Raw genomic sequence first — 26,667 nt, forward strand, 5'->3', positions numbered from 1 at the left:
TGCCCAGGTATGTCCTGTTGACAAAAAGCAGGACAAATCCAATCCGGCCAATTACCACCCCATCAGTCTACTCTCAATCATCAGCAAAATGATGGAAGGTGTCGTCGATAGTGCTGTCGAGTGGCACTTACTCACCAATAACCTGCTCAGTTTGGGTTCTGCCAGGACCACTCGGCTCCAGACCTCATTACAGCCTTGGTCCAAACATGGACAAAAGAGCTGAATTCCAGAGGTGAGTTGAGAGTGACTGCCCTTGACATCAAGGCAGCATTTGACCGAGTGTGGCACCAAGGAGCCCAAGTAAAATTGAAGTCAATGGGAATCGGGGAAAACCCTCCAGTGGCTGGAGTCATACCTAGCACAAAGGAAGATGGTAGTGGTTGTTGGAGGCCAATCATCTCAGCCCCAAGACATTGCTGCAGGAGTTCCTCAGGGCAGTGTCCGAGGCCCAACCATCTTCAGCTGCTTCACCAATGACCTTCTCTCCATCATAAGGTCAGAAATGGGGATGTTCACTGTTGATTGCACAGTGTTCAGTTCCATCCGCAACCCCATAGATAATGAAGCAGTCCGTGCCCGCATACAGCAAGACCTGGACAACATTCAGGCTTGGACTGATAAGTGGCAAGTAACATTCGTGCCAGGCAATGACCATCTCCAACAAGGGAGAATCTAACCACCTCCCCATGACATTCGACGGCATTACCATCGCCGAATCCTCCACCATCAACATCCTGGGGGTCACCATTGACCAGAAACTTAACTGGACCAGTCACATAAATACTGCGGCTACAAGAGCAGGTCAGAGGCTGGGTATTCTGCGGTGAGTGACTCGCCTGACTCCCCAAAGCCTTTCCACCATCTACAAGGCACAAGTCAGGAGTGTGATGGAATACTCTCCACTTGCCTGGATGAGTGCAGCTCCAACAACACTCAAGAAGCTCGACACCATCCAGGACAAAGCAGCCCGCTTGATTGGCACCCCATCCACCACCCTAAACATTCACTCACTCCCTCCACCACCACTGGCGCACTGTGGCTACAGTGTGTACCATCCACAGGATGCACTGCAGCCACTCATCAAGGCTTCTTCGACAGCACCTCCCAAACCCACGACCTCTACCACCGAGAAGGACAAGGGCAGCAGGCACATGGGAACAAAACCACCTGCACGTTCCCCTCCAAGTCACACACCATCCCGACTTGGAAATATATCGCTGTTCCTTCGTTGTCGCTGGGTCAAAATCCTGGAACTCCCTACATAACAGCACTGTGGGAGAACCTTCACCACACAGACTGCAGCGGTTCAAGAAGGTGGCTCACCACCACCTTCTCGAGGGCAATTAGGGATGGGCAATAAATGCTGGCCTTGCCAGTGACGCCCACATCCCATGAACGAATTTTTTAAAAAAAGAAATAAGATTGTTCTGTTATTTAAAAAAAAATGTATCATTTATGGCTCCAATCTTCATGTTAACATTTTATTACTCAAATTTTTGTTTTTTCCACTTTATATGTTATTAGCAGTAAACAATTGGGAAGGGATTGTATTTCAGCTCAGTTTCTCTCCGAGAAGTAGCTTTTTTTTTCCAGCTCACTGCTTTAATTTAATTTCATTTCGGTCCTGTTTCCCTTCAAATTCAGCATGTATAAGATTGGATGGAAGGCAAGATTCTAGTAACTGCAATAAAACAAGTAAATTTAAATACAAAAGTCAAATAACTTAAAAAAAATACTGCCATTGTTTGTACATATTTCATCCTTGCACAAAAGGCTTATTCTTTCATTTTCTAATGTTATGTACAAACATCTCAGAATCCTGTTTATGCAACATTTTCAGCTATCTGTGCTTGGATTTCGGACCTGTTTTTCAATGTAAAATGGTTCATTATTTATGAAGAATTAACTAATGCAGTCTGAGAATGGTGTAGATATTTCTCATGGTGTTCCCGGGCAATGATATTATTGAGACGGTAAATATAAATTGGGTGTTTTGCCACAGTAATTATTTGGGTCATAAGAGACTGCAAGAACATAAGAAAAAGGAGCAGGAGTAGGCCATACGGCCCCTCAAGCCCGATCCGCCATTCACTAAGATCATGGCTGATCTTCAACCTCAACTCCACTTTCCTGCCCGATCCCCATATCCCTTGATTCCCCTAGATTCCAAAAATCTATCTATCTCAGCCTTGAATATACTCAACGACTCAGCATCCACAGCCCTCTAGGGTAGAGAATTCCAAAGATTCACAACCCTCTGAGTGAAGAAATTTTTCCTCATCTCAGTCTTAAATGGCTGACCCCTTATCCTGAGATCATGACTCCTAGTTCTAAACTCTCCAGCCAATGGAAACCACCTCTCAGCATCTGCCTTGTCAAACCCCCTCAGAATCTTAGCTATTTCAATGAGATCACCTCTCGTTCTTCTAAACTCCAGAGAGTATAAATCCATTCTACTCAATCTCTCCTCAGAGGACAACCCTCTCATCCCAGGAATCAATCTAGTCAATCTTGGTTGTACTGCCTCTAAGGCAAGTATATCCTTCCTTAAATAAGGAGACCAAAACTGTACACAGTACTCCAGGTTTGGCCTCATCAAAGCCCTGTACAATTGTAGCAAGACTCCCTTACAATAAAGGCCAATATGCCAGTTGCCTTCCTAATTGCTTGCTGTACCTGCATGCTAACTTTGCTTTTTGTACGAGGACACCCAAATCTCTCTGAACACCAACATTTAATAGTTTCTCACCATTTTAAAAATATTCTGTTTTTCTATTCTTCCTACCAAAGTGAATAACCTCACATTTCCCCACATTATACTCCATCTGCCACCTTTTTGCCCACTCACTTAACCTGTCTCTATCCCTTTGCAGACTCTTTGCATCCTTCTCACAGCTTACTTTCCCACCTGGCTTTGTATCGTCAGCAAACTTGGATACATCACACGTGGTCCCTTCATCTCAGTCTTTTAATATAGATTGTAAGTAGTTGAGGCCCAAGCACTGATCCTTGCGGCACCCCACTAGTTACAGCCTGCCAACCTGAAAATGACCCGTTTATCCCTAGACTGTTTTCTGTCTGTTAACCAATTCTCTATCCATACTAATATATTTTCCCCCATCCCCATGAGCCCTTATCTTGCTTAACATTTCATGTGGCACCTTATCAAAAGCCTTTTGAAAATCCAAATATACTAAATCTGCTGGTTCCCCTTTATCTACCCTGCTAGTTACATCCTCAAAAAACTCTAATAAATTTGTCAAACACAATTTCCCTTTCATAAAACCATGTTGACTCTGCCTAATCATATTGTTTTCTAAATGACCTGTTACCACTTCCTTAATAATGGATTCCAGCATTTTCCCAACGAAGAATCCCACAGGTGGTGAAAAACTTGCTAAACTTATTTTGCAACTTGACTTGTTACAAAATCTTGGACCCTTTTGGTTAAGTAACACGAATGATTCAGTCTGCATCAGGAAAGCATTTGGGTTTGTTGTATGGGCACCTGTAACTTTTGCTGAGATCAAACCACAACCTATAAGTTTAAGTGTAAGAATAGACGCACATATGTGATGTACAAGATCGTCATTTGCAATAGGTTCATTTACTAGTTAAGTATTTTCTCAGCTTGGCTTAGTGGTAGTACTGTCACCTCTACGTCAGAAGGTCGTGGGTTCAAGCCCTATTTGAGGACTTGAGCACATAATTTAGGCTGATACTTCAGTACTAAGGGATTGCTGCATTATCAGAGGTGTCATCCTTTGGATGAGACGTTAAACCAGGGATCTGTCTGCCTAGTCAGGTGGTCATAAAAGATCCCATGGGACTATTTGAAAGAATTCTCCTGGTGATCTGGCCAACATTTATCCCTCAACCAACACCCAAAACAGATTAACTGGTCATTTGTTTTGCAATTGTGGGATCTTGCTGTGTGCAAATTGGCTGTTGTGTTTGCCTATATAACAGTGACTACGCTTGATCTAAAAGGTTCTTTGTTAGTGGGTCTTGTGTGGTGTTGGTGACTGATCAGTGTGGGTTTGGTTGCTGTGTTTAGCTTGCAGTTCTGGTGAGCAGTGCTCGCCCTGTCAGAGTGCAGTGGTGAGGCTGAGGCGAGTTACGTTGATTGTATGTCACAATTTTTGAGCAGGAGACGGGTGAGATTTAGTTGGCAGGCAGAAAAAAATGTTACGAAGATTGAGCAATGGAAAGTCTTAATTAACTACAAGAGGATAAGTGGAAAAATGAATGAAATAGGTATTTTTTGAAAAAGAAATGCTTTGGGGAAATTATTTGGTAATGTAATTACATTTCTGAATGTTAAAGACATAAAATGAAACAAATTAGAGGAAAATGCAGAACACAGTTGAAACTAACATTTGCAAATAGGGAAGAAAAAGTTTGAAATGCTAATTATTTAGGAAATGTAATTTAATATTCAGGGTCATAAAACTAATTATAAAGCGAGAGTGAGATTGAGGCCTTATGAGTAGGCCAAGAAGATACTGGCTCTGATAGTGAGCTAAATTAATGAGCATTTATTGATAATTTTGCATGAATTTGAAGTGTCGCGTGTTGCTGAGGCATGGTATTTATTTTTATTTGTTCGGTTGAAACTCGGGGAGGGTTTAATTTTGGGGCTTATATTCTGGGGATTTTCTCTGAACCGTAGCTGCATTTGCTGCTGTTGACAAGAAAGCAAGACTTGCATTTATATAGCACCTTTCATGACCTCAGGATGTCCCAAAGCGCTTTTCAACCAATTAAGTAATTTTGAAGTGTAGTCACTGTTGTAATGTGAGAAACGCGGCAGCCAATTTGCTCACAGCGAATTCCCACAAACAGCAATGTGATAAATGACCAGATAATTTTTTTTTAAGTGATGTTGGTTGAGGTTCAAATATTGGCCAGGACATCGGGGAGAACGCCGCTGCTTTTCTTCAATTAGTGTCATGGGATCTTTTACGTCCACCTGAGAGGACAGACAGGGCCTTGGTTTAATGCCTCATCCGAAAGACTGCACCTCTGACAGTGCAGTACTGCACTGGAGTATCAGTCTAGATTTTGTGCTCAAGTCTCTGGAGTGGGACTTAAACCCACAACATTCTGACTCGGACGATCGGATGAGTGCTATACTGAGCCACGGCGGACGAGGTTCAGTGCTACAGAGGGCAGCAGATTGGAGAGATTGATGGTCTTATTTTCTTTAGAGGTTGTTTTAAGTTATAGTGTAATGGAGATAGTGAGTAGATGAGAAAGCGTGGCAGGAAAGTTCAGCTTTAAGTAAAAGGGAGAGTGTAGCCAAGGAGCAAGCTGAGTGATACCAGAGGGTGGAACTTTAATTGAAGGAAAGTAAAAAGCGTGGAAATGAGAGGAGAAAGGAGGAGCAGAGGGAGAAGCTTTAGTTAAAAGGAAAAAAAAAGCTCAACAGCACTGGCACGAGTGTTTATTGAAAGGCAGGGCGATAGCAAGTGGGGAGCTTAGCAGGACTGGAGGAAGAAACTTATAATTGCTGGAAAGTAAAAGGATGAGCAGGAGTAAGCAGACTGCAGGAGGACAACAGGCAATGAGTGAACAAGCATGCCAGGAACTCTGCGGTGCATCATTGGGCCTAGCCAGCGGGGATGAGAGGACGAGTGGCAGTGCAATGGGGTGGGGAGCAGTTGTGCGAAAATGTCGCAATTCTGTGGCCTTTATGGCATGAGCTGTTGGGTGTTTCAATTATGATGCTGGGTGTGTTAAATTTAACTTCAAGCGCAGGTTGTGTGGCTTTCAGCTGTTGTCAAATTGTTTGTCTTTGCAGTAATTGCATGTCTTCTGTATTTGTCTTCTGTCGCGCAAAATCAGAAGTTTGCTTTGTTTACAAAATATCTGCCCATAATTGTGACTGAAATAGTGTGCACGCGTATCATTTTTATGATATTGGCAGTCGTCTCTGATGTTGCTCGCAGTGAGTCAGAGGATACACACCTTTAGAAGGACAGGGATATTGCGCCATGTGACAGCGTTATTATCTGAGTAATTTAAGGTGATTAAGTTACATTGTTGTATTTTCATAACATAATGTGGGATTTTTTTACCAGTTTTTTTTCTGTGATTGTAATTTTTCTGTGAAAATTGTAATTGGCCATTAAATGTTTCTTTAATTTTTATCTATCTTAGTGCAGACAATGCAGGAATATGGTAGGCAACGTGTAATACATTGGAATTAGATATGAGGTTTCGAGGTTGAGTTGTGGGATTTAGCAGCATTGGGGGTTCTGGAACTTGATGGAATTGGGGGGCTTGTTCTGGGGTTTGACAGTCCTGCCGAGGGGGAACCTGGGATTTTTTAGCGCTGCGGAGTGGAATGTGGTGCCTCAGGTCTGGCAGTGTTGGTGGTCCCAGTATCTGGTAGCAGTCTGGATATACAGCATTGAGGGGAGACCCATTACTGGTAAGCCCGAAGATTGGGAAAACTTTATAAACCAGCAAAGGATGACTAAAAATAATAGAGGGAGAAAATAAATTGAGAGTAAACTAGCAAGAAATATAAGAACTGACAGTAAAAGCTTCTACAAGTATATAAAAAGGAAGAGGGTAGCTAAAGTAAACATTGGTCCCTTCGAGGATGAGACTGGGGAAATAATAATCGAAAACAAGGAAATGGCAGAGGAATTGAACAGATATTTTGCATCTGTCTTCACAGTAGAAGACACTAATAATATACCAATAATAGTAGAAAATCAAGGGGCAAAGGGGAGGGAGGAACTAAAAACAATAACTATCACGAGAGAAAAAGTACTAGGTAAACTAATGGGTCTAAAGGCTGACAAGTCCCCTGGACCTGATGGCTTGCATCTGAGGGTCTTAAAGGAAGTGGCTACAGAGATAGTGGATGCATTGGTTGTAATCTTCCAGAATTCACTAGATTCTGGAAAGGTCCCAGCGGATTGGAAAACCGCAAACTTAACATCCCTATTCAAGAAGGGAGTGAGACAGAAAGCAAGTAACTACAGACCAGTTAGCCTAACATCTGTCATTGGGAAAATGCTAGAATCCATTATTAAGGAAGTAGTAGCAGGACATTTGGAGACTCAAAACCATGTTGACTCTCCTTGATTGTATTATGAAGGGGAAATCATGTCTGACAAATTTATTAGAGTTCTTTGAGGAAGTAACGGGCAGGGTGGATAAAGGGGAACCAAAGGATTCAGTATATTTGGATTTCCAAAAGGCATTCGATAAGGTGCCACATAAAAGATTACTGCACAAGATAAGAGCTCATGATGTTGGGGGTAATATACTGGCATGGATAGAGGATTGGCTAACTAACAGAAAACAGAATCAGGATAAAAGGGTCATTTTCAAAATGGCAATCTGTACCTAGTGGGGTGCCGCAGGGCTCAGTGCTGGGGCCTCAACTATTTACAATATATATCAATGACTTGGATGAAGGAACAGTGTCTTGTGGCCAAATTTGCTGATGAAAGAAAGATAGGTGGAAAAGCAAGTTGTGATGAGGACACAAAGTGTCTGCAAAGGGATATTGACAGGTTAAGTGTGCAAAAATTTGGCAGATGGAATATAATGTTGGAAAATGTGAAGTCATCCACTTTGGGAGGAAAAATAAAAAAAGCAAAATATTATTTGAATGGAGAAATACTACAAAATGCTGCGGTTCAGAGGGATCTGGGTGTCCTCCTACATGAAACACAGGTGCAGCAGGTAATCCGGAAGGCAAACGGAATATCGGCCTTTATTTCTAGGGGGATGGAGTATAAAAGCAGGGAAGTCATGCTACAACTGTACAGGTTGCTGGTGAGACCACACCTGGAGTATTGCGTACAGTTCTGGTGCCCTTATTTAAGGAAGGACATACTTGCATTGGAGGCAGTTCAGAGAAGGTTCACCAGGTTGATTCCGGGTATGGAAGGGTTGTCTTATGAGGAAAGATTGAACAGGTTGGGTCTATACTCATTGGAGTTTAGAAGAATGAGAGGAGATTATTGAAACATACCAGATTCTGAGGGGACTCAATAGGGTAGATGCTGAGAGGATGTTACCCCTCATGGGGGAATCTAAAACTAGGGGGCATAGTCTCAGAATAAGGGGTCGCCCGTTTAAGACTGAAATGAGCAGGAATTTCTTCTCCCAGAGGGTCGTGAATCTTTGGAATTCTTTACCCCAAAAAGCTGTAGAGGCTGAGTCATTGAATACATTCAAGGCTGAGTTAGACAAATTTTTGATCAGCAAGGGAGTTAAAGGATATGGGGAAAGGGCGGGAAAGTGAAGTTGAGGTAAAAATCAGATCAGCCATGAGCTCATTGAATGGCGGATTAGGCTCGAGGGGCCGAATGGCCTACTCCTGCTCCTATCTCTTATGGTCTTATGGACCCTGGGCTCAAAGTATTAGGGAAGCTACTGGAGCATTGAGAATTCCAGTCTGGTGAATTTGGTGCCTGGGGTTCTAGTCTGGCAACACTGGGAGTAGATCTCGGAGTACTTGTGGTGTGGGAAGTGTCAAGAGTCTACCAGCGCTAGGACTTGAGTCTAAGAGTTTTTGAACACTAGGGTGGGAGGGCGGGTCCGGGGATTTTGTGCGCTGTCGAGGAAGTGCTTGGGTCTGGCAGTACTGAGGAGATCGTTGTGGGGTTTGGCAGTATTGTGTGTACCAGCAGTTTTTGTAGCACTGGGAAGTGGGGTGAACTGGCAACAAAGAATGTCTAACCCAGGGTTTGGGAGCATGGGGGCATACTGGAGCTGGGTACCAAAGGGGAGCACGCCATGGAGTTGGATTTTGGCAGTATTGGAGGGAGGCTGCTGGGCTTTGGTGGTACTGGTGAGACGTGAATGAGGTTTGGCAAAAGTGGGGGAATCTAGGGGAATGTGGGATTTGGCTCACTGGAAGCACTGTGGGGACTCTGTCTAATAGCTCTGCTAGGAAAATTGTGGAATGGCAGGTTGTGGGAGCATAGGGGTGGACTGGGGTAGTTTGGCTTTGGAATCATTTTGGAGAGGGAAGAAAAAGGCAGCACTGTTGACCTAAATAAGTGATTCCGGTCATTGTAAATTTAGCACCAGGCTGCTGACCCAGGGATAGGCCTCTGAGAGAAAATGTTTTCTAGGATTTTCTAAAGACTATGCAATTAATTCTGAGAGTAAGAATAAGTATTTTAATGACAATCGATAACATTTTTTAAAGTTTGTTTGCTATCCATGTTTTTAGTTGCCATTTCTAGCTGGGGGAAAATTCATGATGGCAATTGAAACAAACTGCAGGAAATTTTTGGAGAGAATGGATTGGTTTGCTTTCTCCTCCTTTCTTTTATTGGCCTTTCTCCTGACCATTCAGCATTGATTGTTGTCATAAATCCTCAATATTTTCTGATTTGCTGCTTCATTCTTCGCTTTCACTGCCTCCTTGGTTCAGATTTATTGCTGTTGTATCCTGAGCCAAACAGCAATGTGACCTTTGGGTTTGATGGGCAGAAAGTGTGTGCAGACATAATAATCTTACAATCTAGTAGGTCAGTGGGTGCATATTGTAGATAGATATTGAAGGTGAGGTTGATTTACAAAAAATGCTATACCAGTCAAGATCTTGCTGGTATGTAACTCCTGTGATGCCATTTGAGGGCCCATGGTTGGTTTCACCACTCTGCTTACACAGAGAAAATGATCTGAATAAAATACTTGCGTTAATATGGTACCTTCTTGTTTTGAAATGATTGGAAAAGCTTCACACAATAGATTACTTTTGAAGTGTGGTGACTGATATTTAGGCACGTTTTATTTGCCACTAATCCCAGGATTATGTGTGCACTACAATTTAACTCAATGCTTTATTTTATTCCATAGGACAGGACACCTGAAAAAACTGTGCAGGAATTATTCACTCATTTCATTCAGGTTTGCTTGGAATGTAGTATTTTCAAAAAATGCAGTCAACACAACTGAAAATATTAAGTTTTCAGTAAAATATTTCCTAAAAATCTGTACGCAAAAAAAGTGTGCAACAGTTTTTAAAATGCCAGTTTTCCCGTGTTTCTAAAACTCACAAGCTAGAGAGTTGCTGATTTTAATACTAATGTAAGAGAAACATCAAATTGTTTGGGTTTTAATCCACTGTTGTAATTGAGTCTGAATATTAGTCTGTTTTCAACAGTGCTGAAAGAGATTTGGGTCTTATTGTACTTAATGTCGTTCTGGTTTCCAAGTGTACTCAGAGCTATGCTCACTTTAGACTGCACCTCATTTAGTTCCAGCAATCACTGGCTGTGCTTGAGAACAGTGCTTTGCACAACGACTTAATCTCTTCTGGATTTGTCGCAGTATTTGTAAATTTCTGAGGGGAGAGACTTGAGGGGACGATTTCGCCTGTGTCCTAAAAGTAGCAAAATGATAAATGTGTTCAGAAAGAACATATTTACAATTGTGCTACATCTGGTGCACTGGGGGAACTTCCCCTCTTAATGCCTATTGATATTATTCAAAACTTTCCAGCTCGGTTAACTTAGTTGTATCTTATTTCAGGATCCTGAAACTGAGTTTCAGATTGATGTTTTTCTTTCTATTGATATTTCAGGTGCAGTAAAGTTTGTGATGGTCGGTGTGGTGTTTTTGTTGGTGGGTTATGTCGCATTCCAAATATTTGAAATCAGAATAGATGCAAATTTAGGATCGATATTTGGTAAGTATTTTAATACATACACCTGGTGCCTTGAAATACTAGTTTTCATTATAAAATGCGATGCAAAGTTTTGCCATAGAACAGAAGATGAAACAAAAATAAATTGTTTTCACAAATAAACATGTAGAGGGCTTGAATAGTAAGTCAGTTATGAAGTTTCGTTACAACTGTTGCTGAGAGATTATTCTTAAATGCAAACTGGTCAAGTGGCTGATTACTGAATTTTGGTTTCTTTTTGGCCAAGTAGTGTTTAGTTAAGTATCCCCCTGACTTCCCCCCCCCCCCCCACCCCCTGTAGTTTATACCCATCTTTGTGGCCTGGCACCTCTATAGGCTAGCAGTTTGGTGAATTGCCGGAGTCCAATACACTGCCGAACTCTATGTAGTCAACTGCCTCCAGACACTAGAATTCACCCAGAGACCACTTCTCTCTGATTCTTTTTCTCTCTCTCTCTCTCTTCCCTCTTGTTCTGTGCATTAAATGATTTTCCAGAACCTGGTGTTTAATAATTTTAATAGTTGGAAGCCCATAAATAATATAAACCAGGTACCTCGGGCAGAACTGTGGTACTTGCAAGTTATGGTTGGCTGCACAAGTCAAATGTTGTTAATAGTTGTGTGCGGCTTTTAATTTTGTCAGTGGAGCACTCTTACCATCAGGAGAGGAGAAAGACTGAGTGGTAATTTGAAGCCATTATAGCCATTCTAGAAAAAATTATTAGTGGAACCTGGACACAGTTTCTGTTCAGATGAATCACTGCAATGGTGTGGACTTTTCAACTTTGAATACAACTTCTAACGTATGATGTTGATTAAAGGAAGGATATAATCCTCCCCATTGAGTGCGGTATTGGAGCAGGAGGTTCCCAGATTCAGTCTGTAATCCCATCTGGGGCACTGCTGACGGTCCTCCAATTGACTTCATTGTCCTCCGACCAAGGACACTTCCTGCTGTTGGTAGCTGTCCAGTGTTGCTTGTGCATTTGTGTAGAAATGAGGTGAGAACAGGATCAGGCTCTGCTTTGGCCACAGTTTAAGGCCACACACAAATAATAGCCCCTTGGGTAAGTACCAGAAGGTCATTGTATTTCTCCATTAGCCACTTGGTCTAATTCCACTCATGCTTATTCCCCATACCTTTTAATATTCCTCTTTCAAGCAACTGTATAATTCTCTCAAAAAAGAATTTATGGACACCGTTTCAACAACAGTTTGTGGTAGCGAATTTTACATTTTGCTCACCCTCAAGAAATTTTTCTAACTTCTCTGGTAGCCGACATCTGACATTTTTTCAGCACTTGCCATTTTTAAAAATTTTTTTTTATATTCGTTCACGGGATGTGGGCGTCGCTGGCAAGGCCGGCATTTATTGCCCATCCCTAATTGCCCTCGAAGGTGGTGGTGAGCCGCCTTCTTGAACCGCTGCAGTCCGTGTGGTGACGGTTCTCCCACAGTGCTGTTAGGAAGGGAGTTCCAGGATTTTGACCCAGTGACAATGAAGGAACGGCGATATATTTCCAAGTCGGGATGGTGTGTGACTTGGAGGGGAACGTGCAGGTGGTGTTGTTCCCATGCGCCTGCTGCCCTTGTCCTTCTAGGTGGTAGAGGTCGCGGGTTTGGGAGGTGCTGTCGAAGAAGCCTTGGCGAGTTGCTGCAGTGCATCCTGTGGATGGTACACACTGCAGCCACAGTGCGCCGGTGGTGAAGGGAGTGAATGTTTAGGGTGGTGGATGGGGTGCCAATCAAGCGGGCTGCTTTATCTTGGATGGTGTCGAGCTTCTTGAGTGTTGTTGGAGCTGCACTCATCCAGGCAAGTGGAGAGTATTCCATCACACTCCTGACTTGTGCCTTGTAGATGGTGGAAAGGCTTTGGGGAGTCAGGAGGTGAGTCACTCGCCGCAGAATACCCAGCCTCTGACCTGCTCTCGTAGCCACAGTATTTATATGGCTGGTCCAGTTAAGTTTCTGGTCAATGGTGACCCCCAGGATGTTGATGGTGGAGGATTCGGCGATGGTAATGCCGTTGAATGTCAAGGGGAGGTGGTTAGACTCTCTCTTGTTGGAGATGGTCATTGCCTGGCACTTATCTGGCGCGAATGTTACTTGCCACTTATCAGCCCAAGCCTGGATGTTGTCCAGGTCTTGCTGCATGCAGGCTCGGACTGCTTCATTATCTGAGGGGTTGCGAATGGAACTGAACACTGTGCAGTCATCAGCGAACATCCCCATTTCTGACCTTATGATGGAGGGAAGGTCATTGATGAAGCAGCTGAAGATGGTTGGGCCTAGGACACTGCCCTGAGGAACTCCTGCAGCAATGCCCTGGGGCTGAGATGATTGGCCTCCAACAACCACTACCATTTTCCTTTGTGCTAGGTATGACTCCAGCCACTGGAGAGTTTTCCCCCTGATTCCCATTGACTTCAATTTTACTAGGGCTCCTTGGTGCCACACTCGGTCAAATGCTGCCTTGATGTCAAGGGCAGTCACTCTCACCTCACCTCTGGAATTCAGCTCTTTTGTCCATGTTTGGACCAAGGCTGTAATGAGGTCTGGAGCCGAGTGGTCCTGGCGGAACCCAAACTGAGCATCGGTGAGCAGGTTATTGGTGAGTAAGTGCCGCTTGATAGCACTGTCGACGACACCTTCCATCACTTTGCTGCTGATTGAGAGTAGACTGATGGGGCGGTAATTGGCCGGATTGGATTTGTCCTGCTTTTTGTGGACAGGACATACCTGGGCAGTTTTCCACATTGTCGGGTGGATGCCAGTGTTGTAGCTGTACTGGAACAGCTTGGCTAGAGGTGCAGCTAGTTCTGGAGCACAAGTCTTCAGCACTACAGCTGGGATGTTGTCAGGGCCCATAGCCTTTGCTGTATCCAGTGCACTCAGCCGTTTCTTGATATCACGTGGAGTGAATCGAATTGGCCGAAGACTGGCTTCCGTGATGGTGGGGATATCGGGAGGAGGCTGAGATGGATTATCCACTCGGCACTTCTGGCTGAAGATGGTTGCAAACGCTTCAGCCTTGTCTTTTGCACTCACGTGCTGGACTCCGCCATCATTGAGAATGGGGATGTTTGCAGAGCCTCCTCCTCCCGTTAGCTGTTTAATTGTCCACCACCATTCACGACTGGATGTGGCAGGACTGCAGAGCTTTGATCTGATCCGTTGGTTGTGGAATTGCTTAGCTCTGTCTATAACATGTTGCTTCCGCTGTTTAGCATGCATGTAGTCCTGAGTTGTAGCTTCACCAGGTTGGCACCTCATTTTTCGGTACGCCTGGTGCTGCTCCTGGCATGCTCTTCGACACTCCTCATTGAACCAGGGTTGATCCCCTGGCTTGTTGGTAATGGTAGAGTGAGGAATATGCCGGGCCATGAGGTTACAGATTGTGCTGGAATACAGTTCTGCTGCTGCTGATGGCCCACAGTGCCTCATGGATGCCCAGTCAAAACTCAAGACGTAGGCACAATAGTCTGTCCTATAGGTTCTTGTTTTCTCTCACCAGTTTTCTCCTTTCTTCACTTCAAGGTACTGACTCATACTGGGGTTCAGTTTCAAGAGTGCCCTCCAGTGCTTTGCCCAAGTGGCCATTCTTCATGTGCTTGGGCAGTGAGTGTCGACATGCTGCTCAACCCTGATTTTAATTGCTCCACCATTGGCGGCCGTGCCTTTAGCTGCCTAGGCCCCTTAGCTCTGGAATTCCCTTCCTAAATGTTTCTGCCTCTCTTACCCCTCTCTCCTCCTTTAAGACACTCCTTAAAACCTACCTCTATGACCAAGCTTATATTCACCTGTCCTGATATCTCCTTATATGGATTGGTGTCAAATATTGTTTGATAACGCTCCTGTGAAGTGTCTTGGGATGCTTTACTACATTAAAGGCGCTATATAAATGCAAGTTGTTGTGAGGTCAAACAAGTTGGACATGATGCTGTCCAGACACGAGCAGTCAAGCAGCAGTTACTGATACATTATCAGGCTGTCTGCTTCCTTTTTAATCATCGTGGTTTTAATTCTTTTACCATTGTCCAAATTTACTGCTTTTCTTTAGAGGAGAAACAATCTACAACTCCTTTCACCAGCTGCCAGAGTTGTGAGCAAGCCACTCACATTCTCATAAAGCAGCAGAAGAGCCATAATGTGATTAGAGGAAGTGGCTTGAACAGATCAGATTAATCAATACATCAGCTTGTGCTTGTATCCCACAATGCTGATCTTTTTCAGCCAGAATTTGGGGACTATTTGCCAGTTAAAATTATCCACTGGGGGAGCCTGTCATCGTGACAGGTAAATGAATTTCCACGATGTAATTTGTCATGATTGACCCAAATTACTAAGAACAAACCTTTTCATTTTATTTCAAGAGCTGAAACCAGTGTCTGCTTTTAACTTCATCAGTTATGTTCTACATTTCAAGGCACCCAAAGCGTTCCCTACATTAAGGTGAACGTCCTATCTGCATAATGGGAGAGAGCTGTATATGCTTACTTTCCATGTCAAATTAATGGAAGCTTCCATTAGGATGCATTTAAAATAAGAAAATGTAATTAGAGTCTAATTTCAAGCTATGGGTTTACAGAATATATGCTTGTATCAGTAAATTAATCATGCAGTGGAAGATTTATATGCTAACAGTTCAATGATTTTATTTTGCAGCTAGATCACAAGCAGAAGTGGAAGTACGGCGTAAGTTTTTTTCAAATAATAGCATAAACCCTGAAGATTATAAAAACCTTGGGCTGTAGCAGCAAGTAACTTATTTCATAATGGAAAAGCATATTTAACACACTTCCCAGAAAAAAAGGAACACTTGTAACTCTGTACCTTCAATTATGTGCCCTGCCCATCGGGAGTGCCCTGTTGCAACCCTTGTGCAGTAATGCCTTTGTTACACCTAACTTTCACAAGTGAGGCATGTTGAATGATGCTGCCCTGCCCCTTCCAATTCCCAATCGGCCTACCTTCTGCCATATCCTGCGGCAATACTGAGCATGTGCAGCCTTGAAAGCAATGCACGCACCTCGTAATTGCTCGTTATCAAGTGGTGTTCCAAGGTTCAGAAGAAACAGGATTACCCAATGCACACAGCCAGAACGTAGCATGAGTGCATGACTAGTTCCTCACCGAACAGGGTGATTGGACTCACAGTAGCTTCAATATGCATCATGCTATAACTTTATTTAGGGTATGGGGCATTTTGCCATCTGCTGCTGACTCAACATTACTCCATCAGCAGGCTACCAGCTTGGTTGCAACTCAAGTGGAGGTGAGACTTTCTATACTGAAACTGAAACATGGCATTTGTTTCTGCAACATGTGAAGCCAGTTTAAGGCCCATTCTGATTGGCTAATAAGGGAGTTAAATGGCTTTGCAGGAGAAAGGGAGCAAAAGGATATAACCCTCAACTGCGAATCAGTCATCTTGCAGCCCTGTCAAAGAAATAGCTTCAGTTTTTTTGTAGTTATAATCTGTTAATTTGGTGATTTGTGTATGTGGGTAAGAAGGCCTTTTTTTGAAACTGTTCTGTAAACCTTTGTCTTAGCAACAAAACCGCCAAAGTACAAATGTAGTCTTGCAAAGCCTTGCCCTGAGAACCATTTTGCATTCAAAATGGCAAGTGGAGCAGCAAACGTTGTTGGACCCAAAATCTGCGTAGAAGATAGAATGTAAGTATTGATGTATTTCTGCTCCTGTATTACATTAAAGACATAAACCAGTGTTTTGTAACTTGGAATAATTAGAGAATTATCCTGGAATTTATTTTTAGGCATTCTAATGTCTGTTTTCATCCCTGTGGTATCAAAGACTTGCCCTGCCCTGGGGCTTAGAGGGTTAAATTATGAGGACAGGTTGCATAAGCTTGGCTTGTATTCCCTTAGTACAGAAGATTGAGGGGTGATCTGGTCGAGGTGTTTCAAATGTTAAAGGGATTTGCTAGGGTAGATGTGGAGAAATTATTTCCTCTGGTGGGGGAATCCTGAATGAGGGGACATAATCTCAAAATTAGAGCTTTAGAGCTTAGACCTTCCAGGATCGAAATCAGGAAGCCCTTCTTCACACAAAGGGTAGTAGAAATCTGGAATTCCCTCCCCAAAAGGCGCTGGATGCTGGGACAATTAGAGCTTTCAAAACTGAGATAAATAGATTTTTGTTAGATAAGGGTATCAAGGGATTTGAAGCAAACATGGGTAAATGGAGTTGATGTACAGATCAGCCATGATCAAATTGAATGGCGGAGCAGGCTTGAGGGACTGAATGGCCTACTCCTGTTGCTATGTTCCCTGGAGACTAGGTTCAAGTCTATAGAAAGAAAGAGCTTGCTTTTAAATAGCACCTTTTGTGACCTCAAGATGTCCCAATGCCATTTTACAGCCATTGAATTACTTTTGGTAAAAGTGTAACCACTGTTTTATAGGCAAACATGGCAGTCACTTTTGTGGATAGCAAGGTTCCACAGACAACAATGAGATAAGTGGTCAGATAATCTGTATTTTGATGCTGTCGATTAAGGGATAAATGTTAACCACGACACCGGGAGAGCTCCCGTGAAATGTATGGGATGAAAACTTTTCTCCCCCTCTGATCGCTGTGAGAATCTTGAAGTGAATTGGATTTGGGCAGCCTTGAACTAATTCCTCTTGAGTGCAAGTCCCCAGTACAAAATTAACTGGCGGTTTTGCTCAGAAAGGCCCCAAGGATTGTTGGTGTGGATGAAGGAATTATTTACACCAGTGTAGAAGAGGTACTCTTCTGAATTTGGGGTCAGATTACTCAGTTGGGGCTGTGTAAATTACCTTAGAATTTGTCCAGTGCTGCACCTGACTCAGAGCTCTTGACACTGCATGCAAAAGTAGGAAATTGTTTGATCCTCAGTAATAAGATCCCTCACTTTGAGCAAAACTTCTCTTTTGCTGTCTCCCATTACACTAATTAGCATGGGGAAGTGGGGAGGGAGGGAATGTAATTGATTTGTTTAGACAGGAATCAAAATCACATTCATGAGGTAGATAAAAATGCTACTGGACTAGTACAGTACAAGTCATTGAGTGATAAATCTAATCATTTAAGTTCAACATTTTATCAAAAATAACTAAAATAAAATTCTTTGCCCCTATTGTAGTTTAAAAAATGTATCTTTTTCAATTGAATTTGGATCAAGTAAAATTCATGTCAACACCACTTAAAAGTAAAAGAATGCATTTCCTAATACTGTGGCGTCCCTTACTGCACTGCCCTCCACACTGACCGAGGTGTCTCGAGCAGTGCTGCACTGGTGTGATAACCTTTGTTTCACAGAACTACATTTGTGCTGCAGATGCAACATAAGACCAGTTGGTTCACATGCACAACGCTTTCAGAACAAGCAAAGAACACTACACCCTATGCAAACTAATTCCCTACCTTGAGCAGAAAAATGCAGTTAAAATGGAATCATTTATTTAAGTTCTATCTGGACACAACAGAACTTCTGGGGCTTGTCATGCATTCTGTTAACATGATCTCTGCAAGTATACTTGACCACAAATAAGCCTTTATAAGTGGAGTAAATAACATGAAAATAAACCTTTACTGAAATCTGATAATTCACTATATTGCAGAATAATGAGTGGTGTTAAAAACAATGTTGGTCGGGGAATGAATATTGCTACAGTAAATGGTAAGTGAATCAACTTCTTCTGTTTGAATTGCTGATTAGTTATTAAAATTACTTCATACAGCAATATCCTGCTTTTTTTGTGTAAGATCAGAGAGTCGGATTCCTGAAAATTTAATTAGCTTTGCTTTTGTTCGAATGACCTATTTTCTTTTTGTTTTTCTTTATCTGGTTGTTTCCTTATTTTTTTGTCATTTTACATTTTCATGCTTTCTATTTACAACTCTATCAACGAGACCCTGATTCATAATTGTTGGATATCATTCACATGACATTTACAGATATGTGACCCATTTTGAATGAGGGCCCAATGCTTAGCTGGGAGAATGAATATTAACAAGCAGCACTAGCCCCCCCCCCCCCCCCTCAAAGATTGAAAAAAATCTTAGGTTTTGAACTCGGCTGATTTACTTAGCAACATGACCATTGTTAATTTTACAGTTAAGTAGTCTTTGTGTATTTTTGTACCTTTTTTCTTTAATAACTTCTCTATGTTGCTTTAGTACATTTTTGTTTATTCCTATTTGTGATTGTTTTCAGGTAAAACTGGTGAATTATTGGATACTAAAGTTTTCGACCTGTGGGGTGCAGGTATGGATTTTACATTTTTGATTATGTCGTTTTTAAAAAAAACTCTTAACTTATTAATAATCTTCAACGCTTTGGTTATTCATGAGGATATTTGAAAAGGCTCAGTGCACTTAAATTTCGCAGTTTGAAGAAGCATCTTGAAGACATAATTAAAAGTGCACATGCTGGAGGTTTCCCAGATTTTGTGTTAATAGAAAATGTTGTTCTCACTACAATTCTATTTTAACCACAAGTTGCATTCATATATCTCCAACAAAGTTAAATGTCCCAAGGCACCTCACAAAGGAGAAATGGGCACGAAGCACTAGTAAATGATTTGTGGGTACGTGACCCAATGCATATGCGAAGATGTAGTGTTTGAGGAGTCTTTTGAAGCTGGGGAGAGAATACCAGAATGTGGAGTGGAAACAGTTGAGTGCTCTGCCACTGATAATGGAGTAGAGAAGGTGGGTGGATGCACAGAAGACTCGAGCTGGAAGAGTGGAGGATGTAAACTGAGTCATAGGACTGAAAGATTGCAGAGGTAGGGTGGGGCAAATATGTGAGGGAATTTGTAAGCAAGAACAAAGATTTTGTATTCAGTGCATTGAGGAACAGATGAGGACTGGAGTGATAGGTGAATTTGCCCAGGACAGGATGCAGGCCGAGGAGTTATGAATGTGTTGGAATTCATTTTTGTAGGATGGAGCTCAGGAGGCTAGAGTTGGCATAGGCATGTTTGAGAGTTTCAACTATAGTGGTGAAGGTGGAGGCAGGCAATGTTGCGGAATTAAGTTCTGTGATGAATCGGTTAGGGGGTTTGAAGTTCAGCTGAGTGTCAAGCAGGACATTAAAGTTGCCCACAATTGGGTTTAGCCTGAACAACCATTTGGGGAGGGGATGGAATCAGGTGCTAGGGTGTGGTGTATTTGGGAGCTGAACAGATGGGTTTGCTCTTGTCAGCGTTAAGTTGGTGAAAGTTTTGACTCTTCCCATGACTTAATGTCAGACAGCACAGTGGTTATCATGCAGATAGGTAGAGTTTGGTGTCATTGATGTCAGTAAGAGGTAGCACGAAGTCAAGGAATATAAGGGGGCCAAGGATGGAATCTCTGTTACTTCGGAGGTAACTATGCAGGGGCGATAGAAGAAGCCATGCAGGTGATGTGCTGGCTGCGTTGGGATAGGTAGATGGAACAAAGTGAGGGTGGATCACAGAGGAGAGGTAGTATAGAGAAGTTGTTGAGGAAAATGAAGTGGTCATTGCGTTAACACTACAGAAATACTGCAGAGACGATAAGGGAAATAACGTGTCATTATAACCATCGTTAAAGATGTCTTCTGTGAGTTTGATCAAAATGGTCTTCATGGAAACCAGACTGGAGAGATTTGAACTGGTCATGTTGGAAGAGGTGAGCGTGGACCTGGGCGGTGACTACATGTTTGAGGACCCTGGAGAGGAAAGGGAGATTAAGGATGGGATTATGGTTGGAAAGGGCTTTTAGAGGAGTGGGCACATGTTTGTTTTAAGGTGGGGAATGGTGTAAAAAAGGAGCCATAGTAATTATAAACATTGCTTAAACTGGCAGCTGTTAAGGATTTGAGCTGTTTTATTAAAACAGACTGCTAATTGTTACATCGGGGTAGTTCTAATGTGATGATGGAGTAACTTCCCCCTTTGAATGTTTTTGTACATTGTTTTCAATGCAGCATTGCATAAAAATCAAATGGCTTCAAAGCTTGGACACAAGCTATGTTTCATCATCCTGTTTTGCGCTGCTAATTTTATAATTTTTCCCCAATTCAATTTAGCTGTAATAACCCACAAAGGTGATAAGTCCCTAGTAAAAATGACTCAATCTTATTTCACTTGGGTGGTATAAACTGCCTGTCATGGCCCCTCTTTATCACTCTCCCTCCTTCCCTTTTATCTGATATTTGTGATAAACTCAGATGGAGGAGGTGTAATCAGTATTAATGATGCACTGCTTTCGGTATCATTTACTTAACCGTACTATTTATTTAACTCTACTTCTCTCAGTGCCTATAATGAATCACATTTCGACACTTGAGTGGTTTCATGGTAGCCAATTATAGTGAAATACAATTTTAAAAGGGTGGGGGAGGGGAAGAATTAATTTACCCCTTTATGGTTGTTTACAATACACTACTGGCATTTATTAAATTGTAAACAGTACAGTGAGCCTTAAGTGCTGTACTCCAAATTAGGGAGGAATATTTGATTCAGTATTTGTAAATGTAGACACAGTTGAATATCGATCTGAGTATAATGGAGTTACCTTTGTCTTCCCCACAGATGTAATGCCTTTCGTTGATTTCCTGAAGACCTTGCAGGATGGAACAATAGTGTTTATGGCTACTTATGACGATAGTGCAACCAAGTTAGTAATTACCAGCTCCTTATGAATGAAGAATGTATTATGCCCAGTTAAACAAGGAAGAGTCTGTCAATTTATTTCCAGTGACGCACTAATCTGAAAAAATAGCTTGTTAAATCAACCATTTTCCAAAGTGACTCTGTTGTGAGTTGGAAAGATGTTTTTTAAAAAATTAAGGAAATCCAATGTTAAAATACATGCATATTTTATATAATGTATGTTTAAATTTTGTAAATGGCCTCTGAGATATGAGGGTTTACAAACTCCAAAGGTCAATTCAGTGAGTCATTGTTGGATATGGGAAGTATGCGAATCAAGAATATTGCAGGACTGAAAACCGCACTTTATTTACAGTGGAGGTGTAAAGGAATAAGATTGTGAGGTGAAATAAGCTCACAAATTGGACAACAGCATAGATATTGGCTCAAAGGTTATTTGCCTGCCCACCTTCTTGGTCAAGTAGTGGCCTAAGAGAGGAGAGACTGATAAGGTTTTCTCTTGGGCGCTAAATAATGGTCTAGGTAAATTGGATAGAGAGGATTGCACACCCGCAACAGACCCTGCCTGATTTTTCCTCTGTGTACTCCACCCAGGCAGTTGCTTCTGCCCAAGTGCAAAAGAGAAAAATCCCCCCCTCCATATCTTTTAAATGTTATTCAAAAGACCAATGGTTTACAATGCTGTTTTTGAAATTAGTATCTTCAAGTAGAAACCCATTATTAAAAATACCGTGCCAGCGTACAAAACTTATTTTAAGTGTTATTTTTTAAACTATCTTTTGACTTTATTGGTTCTCTTTGTGCACTTCCTGTGGCACTTTGCCTTCACGTGCACGTTTTTCCACACAACCGTCTGTATTTGTAGGGCAATTTGCAAGCGTCGTGCGTACTTTTTCCAATGTTGGGTGCTGATGCTGTACTTTGATTCTGTCAGCAATGTACATTTGATTTTGCTCATTTGTGGTAGAGTAAGCATTCTTGTAATCACATGTCAATCTATCGTGCACTTTTAAACTAAGCATTGTGTGTTCATTAGAGCTAAGTTAACTCCAGCAAAAGTGGATTATTTTAGTTTTGTTTCAAATGATCTTTGCTTTGCTGCAGACTTAATGATGAAGCACGGAAGCTTGTAAGTGACTTGGGGAGTGCATCTTTCACAAATCTCGGCTTCAGAGACAACTGGATTTTTGTTGGTGCGAAAGGGATTCAATCAAAGAGCCCTTTTGAACAGGTAAATTGAGTGTCTCAAAGCTTTTTTTTAAAAAAAGTTAAATATTAAAGGGAATTTTTATGCTTTTTCCCTTGACCTGTAACTTTGCTGAGCTATGCTATTTTGCCTCATAAACTGAGTTTTCTGCAATGGCAATTTCAAGATGGCAGTATCAGACCGTTGTATGTGGTGTTGGTCTATTTTTAGTGCTGAGAAAGCTAAAATAAATAAGTACACAGCTTGTATGATAGTTTTGGTTAGAATGGGGGAGATTTTTTTGGGGAGGGGGAGGAGAAGGGGAATGTTTTCTTGAATATTTGCATCTGTACTTATCCCAGCGTATCATGCAAGTTCCTTTAATGGGATTCAATGTCACGATGAGACTATGTAAGACTCCCGAGGGACATTGTGTTAAATATTAAGAATGCAACCTTGTATGGGGGCGAAGGGAGTTGTAAAAACTATTACATATCAATGTAATTTCAGCAGTACTGTATTTTAAAGTGGTTTTCCTGAAATTCCCAGTGGGAGGGAAGTGGACTTCTTTGAAGAATGTGTTCAGTATATCTGTGGTGTAAAACTCTTGAAAACCACAGCCTTGCGTCTCCCTGTGCTCAGTAAAGGTTGCCAAGCAAAGTAAGGACGTCAGTGCATTATCTTTTATTTTAACCTATGAACAATATTTGCATTTTGAATCACATTTAAATTAGGGTATTAAAAAAAGATCCAGAGTGACATTGCCACACATTGTATTTTTAAACTGGTTAGGAAAACATAGTAAGGTTAATATTTTGATATTACGTGGGTGTATTGGGAATAAACTTAAGATCACAAATTATTTTTCAGCTCAGCAGGTAAATGCTCTGCATGGTGTGAAATTAAGCCACACAGAGCAGAGGGGCCTCAGATTTGATCTCTGACCAGGGCTGAGTTAGTTGATATCTGCCACGGCACCAATAATGGCCCTATGATTGGCCTCCCTGACAGTGAAGGAAACACTGACCTGAGCTAGTGTGCATGGTTACTGGTCAACAAACCCTACTGGATCCCTATGAACATTGACTGAGGTGTTGGGATCAGCCTGATGACTTCACTCATGTTTGATTAACTGGCTGCTACATGCTGCGGAGGCTCACATGAAGAATGGCAACTTGGGTCAGTTTTCAGAGGGCCATGACCCATAGCATGTGTTACTGCCTTCAAAAAAGAAAGGGGGTGGGGGAAATAGTATATCCCCCCACCCCCGGACTGGTGATTTTTAATTTTTTTCCCCAGGCCGAGGACAGTGAGGCCAATTGTAGGGTACTGTGCCAGTATGCTTGCTGGGATCAGCATACTTAGCTCAGATTAAACCATGGTCCTTTCTTGTCTGTGTGGTGGAGCATTTAAACATGTTTCTGGGATTTTGCTTAAATTGTTATTTTCTTCCCTGACCTGGATGAGAACTTAGGGAACTATGGCCATGAAAACTTTTCTCAATGCCCCACCTATAGCAGAAGATTAATGACTAAGATTTATCTTGTGGTGTTGCCCATAGAGAGTCAAGGCCAACTGTAGAGTTCAGGTGATGTAGGGTTAAAGGGCATGAAATAATTGGACCAGGGCATGCAGATGTAATACAGTCCCCATTTCAAAGTCATAAACTGTGTCCATATTATTTATAGTATAACAAAATATTGGGTAATTTGGGAAGTAGAGTTGGTTGGAGCACAGGAGTTTCTGTGCAGTACTGCTTGAGGAGTTGGGAGATGCAAAACTGAGGTGCTATAGAGCCACCACTGGTGGGAGTGTGCAATTACAGTGTGACAGATTTACATCGGTGGTTTCCATTATAAATGTGGACATAGGAATTTATTGTGATAAAAGTTGACACATAAACAGGAAGTAAGATTTTGGAGACAGGCAGTCATAAGATTTCCTAACATTATAGATTGGACTGCATTGTGTGCGTTCTAATATAAATCTTTTTCACTTGCAGCACATAAAGAATAATAAAGATACAAACAAATACGAAGGCTGGCCAGAAGTTTTAGAAATGGAAGGATGTGTTCCTCTGAAAAAGGAATAAAGCCATGTACACCATGGCAAAAAAAAGTTGTATTTTGAAGTTATAATTTTCCTTGTTTCGTGTTGTCCAAAGCTGGTTATTAAGTCTCAAATCCATTTTTATTTTAAAATTAACGGTTGATTGATCAGCAGTTTAGACCCTTGGCCCTGAAATGGGAGCTAAACATTTTTTTTTAAGTGCTTGGAGTTGTACCGTTTTCAGTTGTTCTGATAATACTTCTGCTTAGATTTTTTTTAAAAATCTGCTGAACCTTTGTGTCTGAATCTGGGGTCCATACTTGAACAAAAAAGTTAATGTGTTCTCTTTTTCTACAACAAATATTTTGTTGAACTAGATGTGCCTGTGTGATGTTTTAAGCTGGATTCACTCCTGCAGTCTGTTTCATACAAACTGCAAAGAATGTGAATAAAATTGGTTGGAAATGAGTTGCCCGTTATGTTTTCCTAAAGGCTGAATTTAAATGATCCATTGTATTGCAGTTTGCTGGTCTACAAATATACAGGAGATCATGGCAAATGAAATATATTGTCGACAGTTTTTATACTTGAAGTTGATCTTGCAAAGCTAGCATGTCAAAATAGTAGCCCGTTGCTGTGTCTGGGAACAGTGTTCTGAAATGGGCATCAGCTGATCAGCAGCACTTGTAACTAAGCGTATAATTGATTTATAATTGTCCTTAAAATAAATAATTCTCTATTCCTAATGCTTGCAACAAAAAATGATTATTCTACTCTTAAATGTTTTCTCCCCCCCCAATATAGTGAGTTGTGATTGTGTACTTCTGAACGCAAGTGAATTTATGCAGCATTACAGACCGATGAGAAGTAATGTTTGGGTATATTTATTTATTCTGTTTTTTAAAGCCTTGTAGGTGTGGAAGTAGTGAAAAATACTTATTTTTGGTTTAATGCTGAGACCAAATGAAGCAACTTTCTGGTGCTTCTGTAATACAGCACATCTGATTTAGTAGCTTCCCTGTCTAAGCAAAGCTCATCAATGTTAGCATGCTGGTTTTCAGACTTTGTGTGGGGAGGGAACCCCATGATATGACATTCCTGGAGAACCCCATTGCCTAATTTCCACAAGACAGTGTCACCTAACCCTAAGGAAAAACAATTGTTGCAGGAGATGTCTATTTCTGTTACTGTATCCTAATTTTAAAGAAATGTGTTAATCAGTCAACGAACACAAAAGCAGTGCAAAAAGTTGATGACAGAAATCCGAAGGCCCAGCGGCCCCAATTTCAAAATTTGTGTATTAATATACATGGAAATGTAAGTGAAACCACGGCTTTTAATAATCCTTTGTAGAAGAACTTCCTTCAGAACTGAGTACTTTCCATTTTTCAGTTATGTGAATAATTCTACCAGACCATCTCAGTAATTTTTATAATCATCTGTTGAGAAAATCCTGCGCAGACTAACTGCTGCAAAGGCCACTATGCATTTTTGTAATGATGCGGACATCGTTCAGTGTAAAGTGTGATTGCTTTTCTGCTTGTTTCTGTTTACTTACAAAATGAATCACTGGCCCATTGCACAGTGTGTTAGGTTCATCATTTTGGTGTGTAATTGAGAGCACTCCACTGTTTAACTGTGAATATTGATATGTTTAGAAACCATCTATCGATGCATAAGGGAAATGTAAATAGAGGTAAAACAAAATGGTTGTTTGTGTTTTTCGGAAGGGGGGAATGGAATTTTCCAGTCATTTTCTAAGTCAGACATTTTGGGCTTCTTTTTTACTAATTGTAAAAGATTAGAAGCAATATGTATGAATTTGGCTTTCTTTACACTAATTGGTTTTAAAAACAGAACTCAAATGGAATTCAAAATAACATTATAATATAGAGATAAATAAATCAAATTGAAATTAACTGTGTATGTTTTTTTTAAGCTTTGGAAACAAAGCACAAATTAGCGCATGGATGTGCAGAGATTTATTGCTTTGTTACTAGATGTGCTGTCTCCTCCACTGAATGCAATGAATGGGTATAGTAAGAATTCACATTAGGGTCCATTTTATGAGGCCCAGCCAGTGGTGTAGGGCCTCACGGGCAGTGGGGACGGGTTGGAGAATTGAGCTTCA

General features: G+C 41.5%; 1 protein-coding gene across 1 annotated transcript in view; it reads left to right on the forward strand.

The window, feature by feature from the left end:
• fam3c (FAM3 metabolism regulating signaling molecule C) overlaps positions 1-26,455 on the forward strand; it is a 49,870-nt gene extending 23,415 nt beyond the window's left edge. The window contains exons 3-10 of the mRNA XM_067999854.1: positions 10,568-10,672; positions 15,335-15,364; positions 16,222-16,345; positions 18,278-18,336; positions 18,874-18,924; positions 21,221-21,305; positions 22,406-22,532; positions 24,490-26,455. Coding sequence (XP_067855955.1) covers positions 10,568-10,672; positions 15,335-15,364; positions 16,222-16,345; positions 18,278-18,336; positions 18,874-18,924; positions 21,221-21,305; positions 22,406-22,532; positions 24,490-24,579 — 671 coding nt within the window. The 3' untranslated portion in view covers positions 24,580-26,455. The remainder of the gene's footprint in view (positions 1-10,567; positions 10,673-15,334; positions 15,365-16,221; positions 16,346-18,277; positions 18,337-18,873; positions 18,925-21,220; positions 21,306-22,405; positions 22,533-24,489) is intronic.
• Positions 26,456-26,667: the final 212 nt, after the last annotated feature.

The sequence above is a fragment of the Heptranchias perlo genome, chromosome 18, assembly GCF_035084215.1.
Source record: "Heptranchias perlo isolate sHepPer1 chromosome 18, sHepPer1.hap1, whole genome shotgun sequence".
NCBI classification, from domain to species: Eukaryota; Metazoa; Chordata; class Chondrichthyes; order Hexanchiformes; family Hexanchidae; genus Heptranchias; species Heptranchias perlo.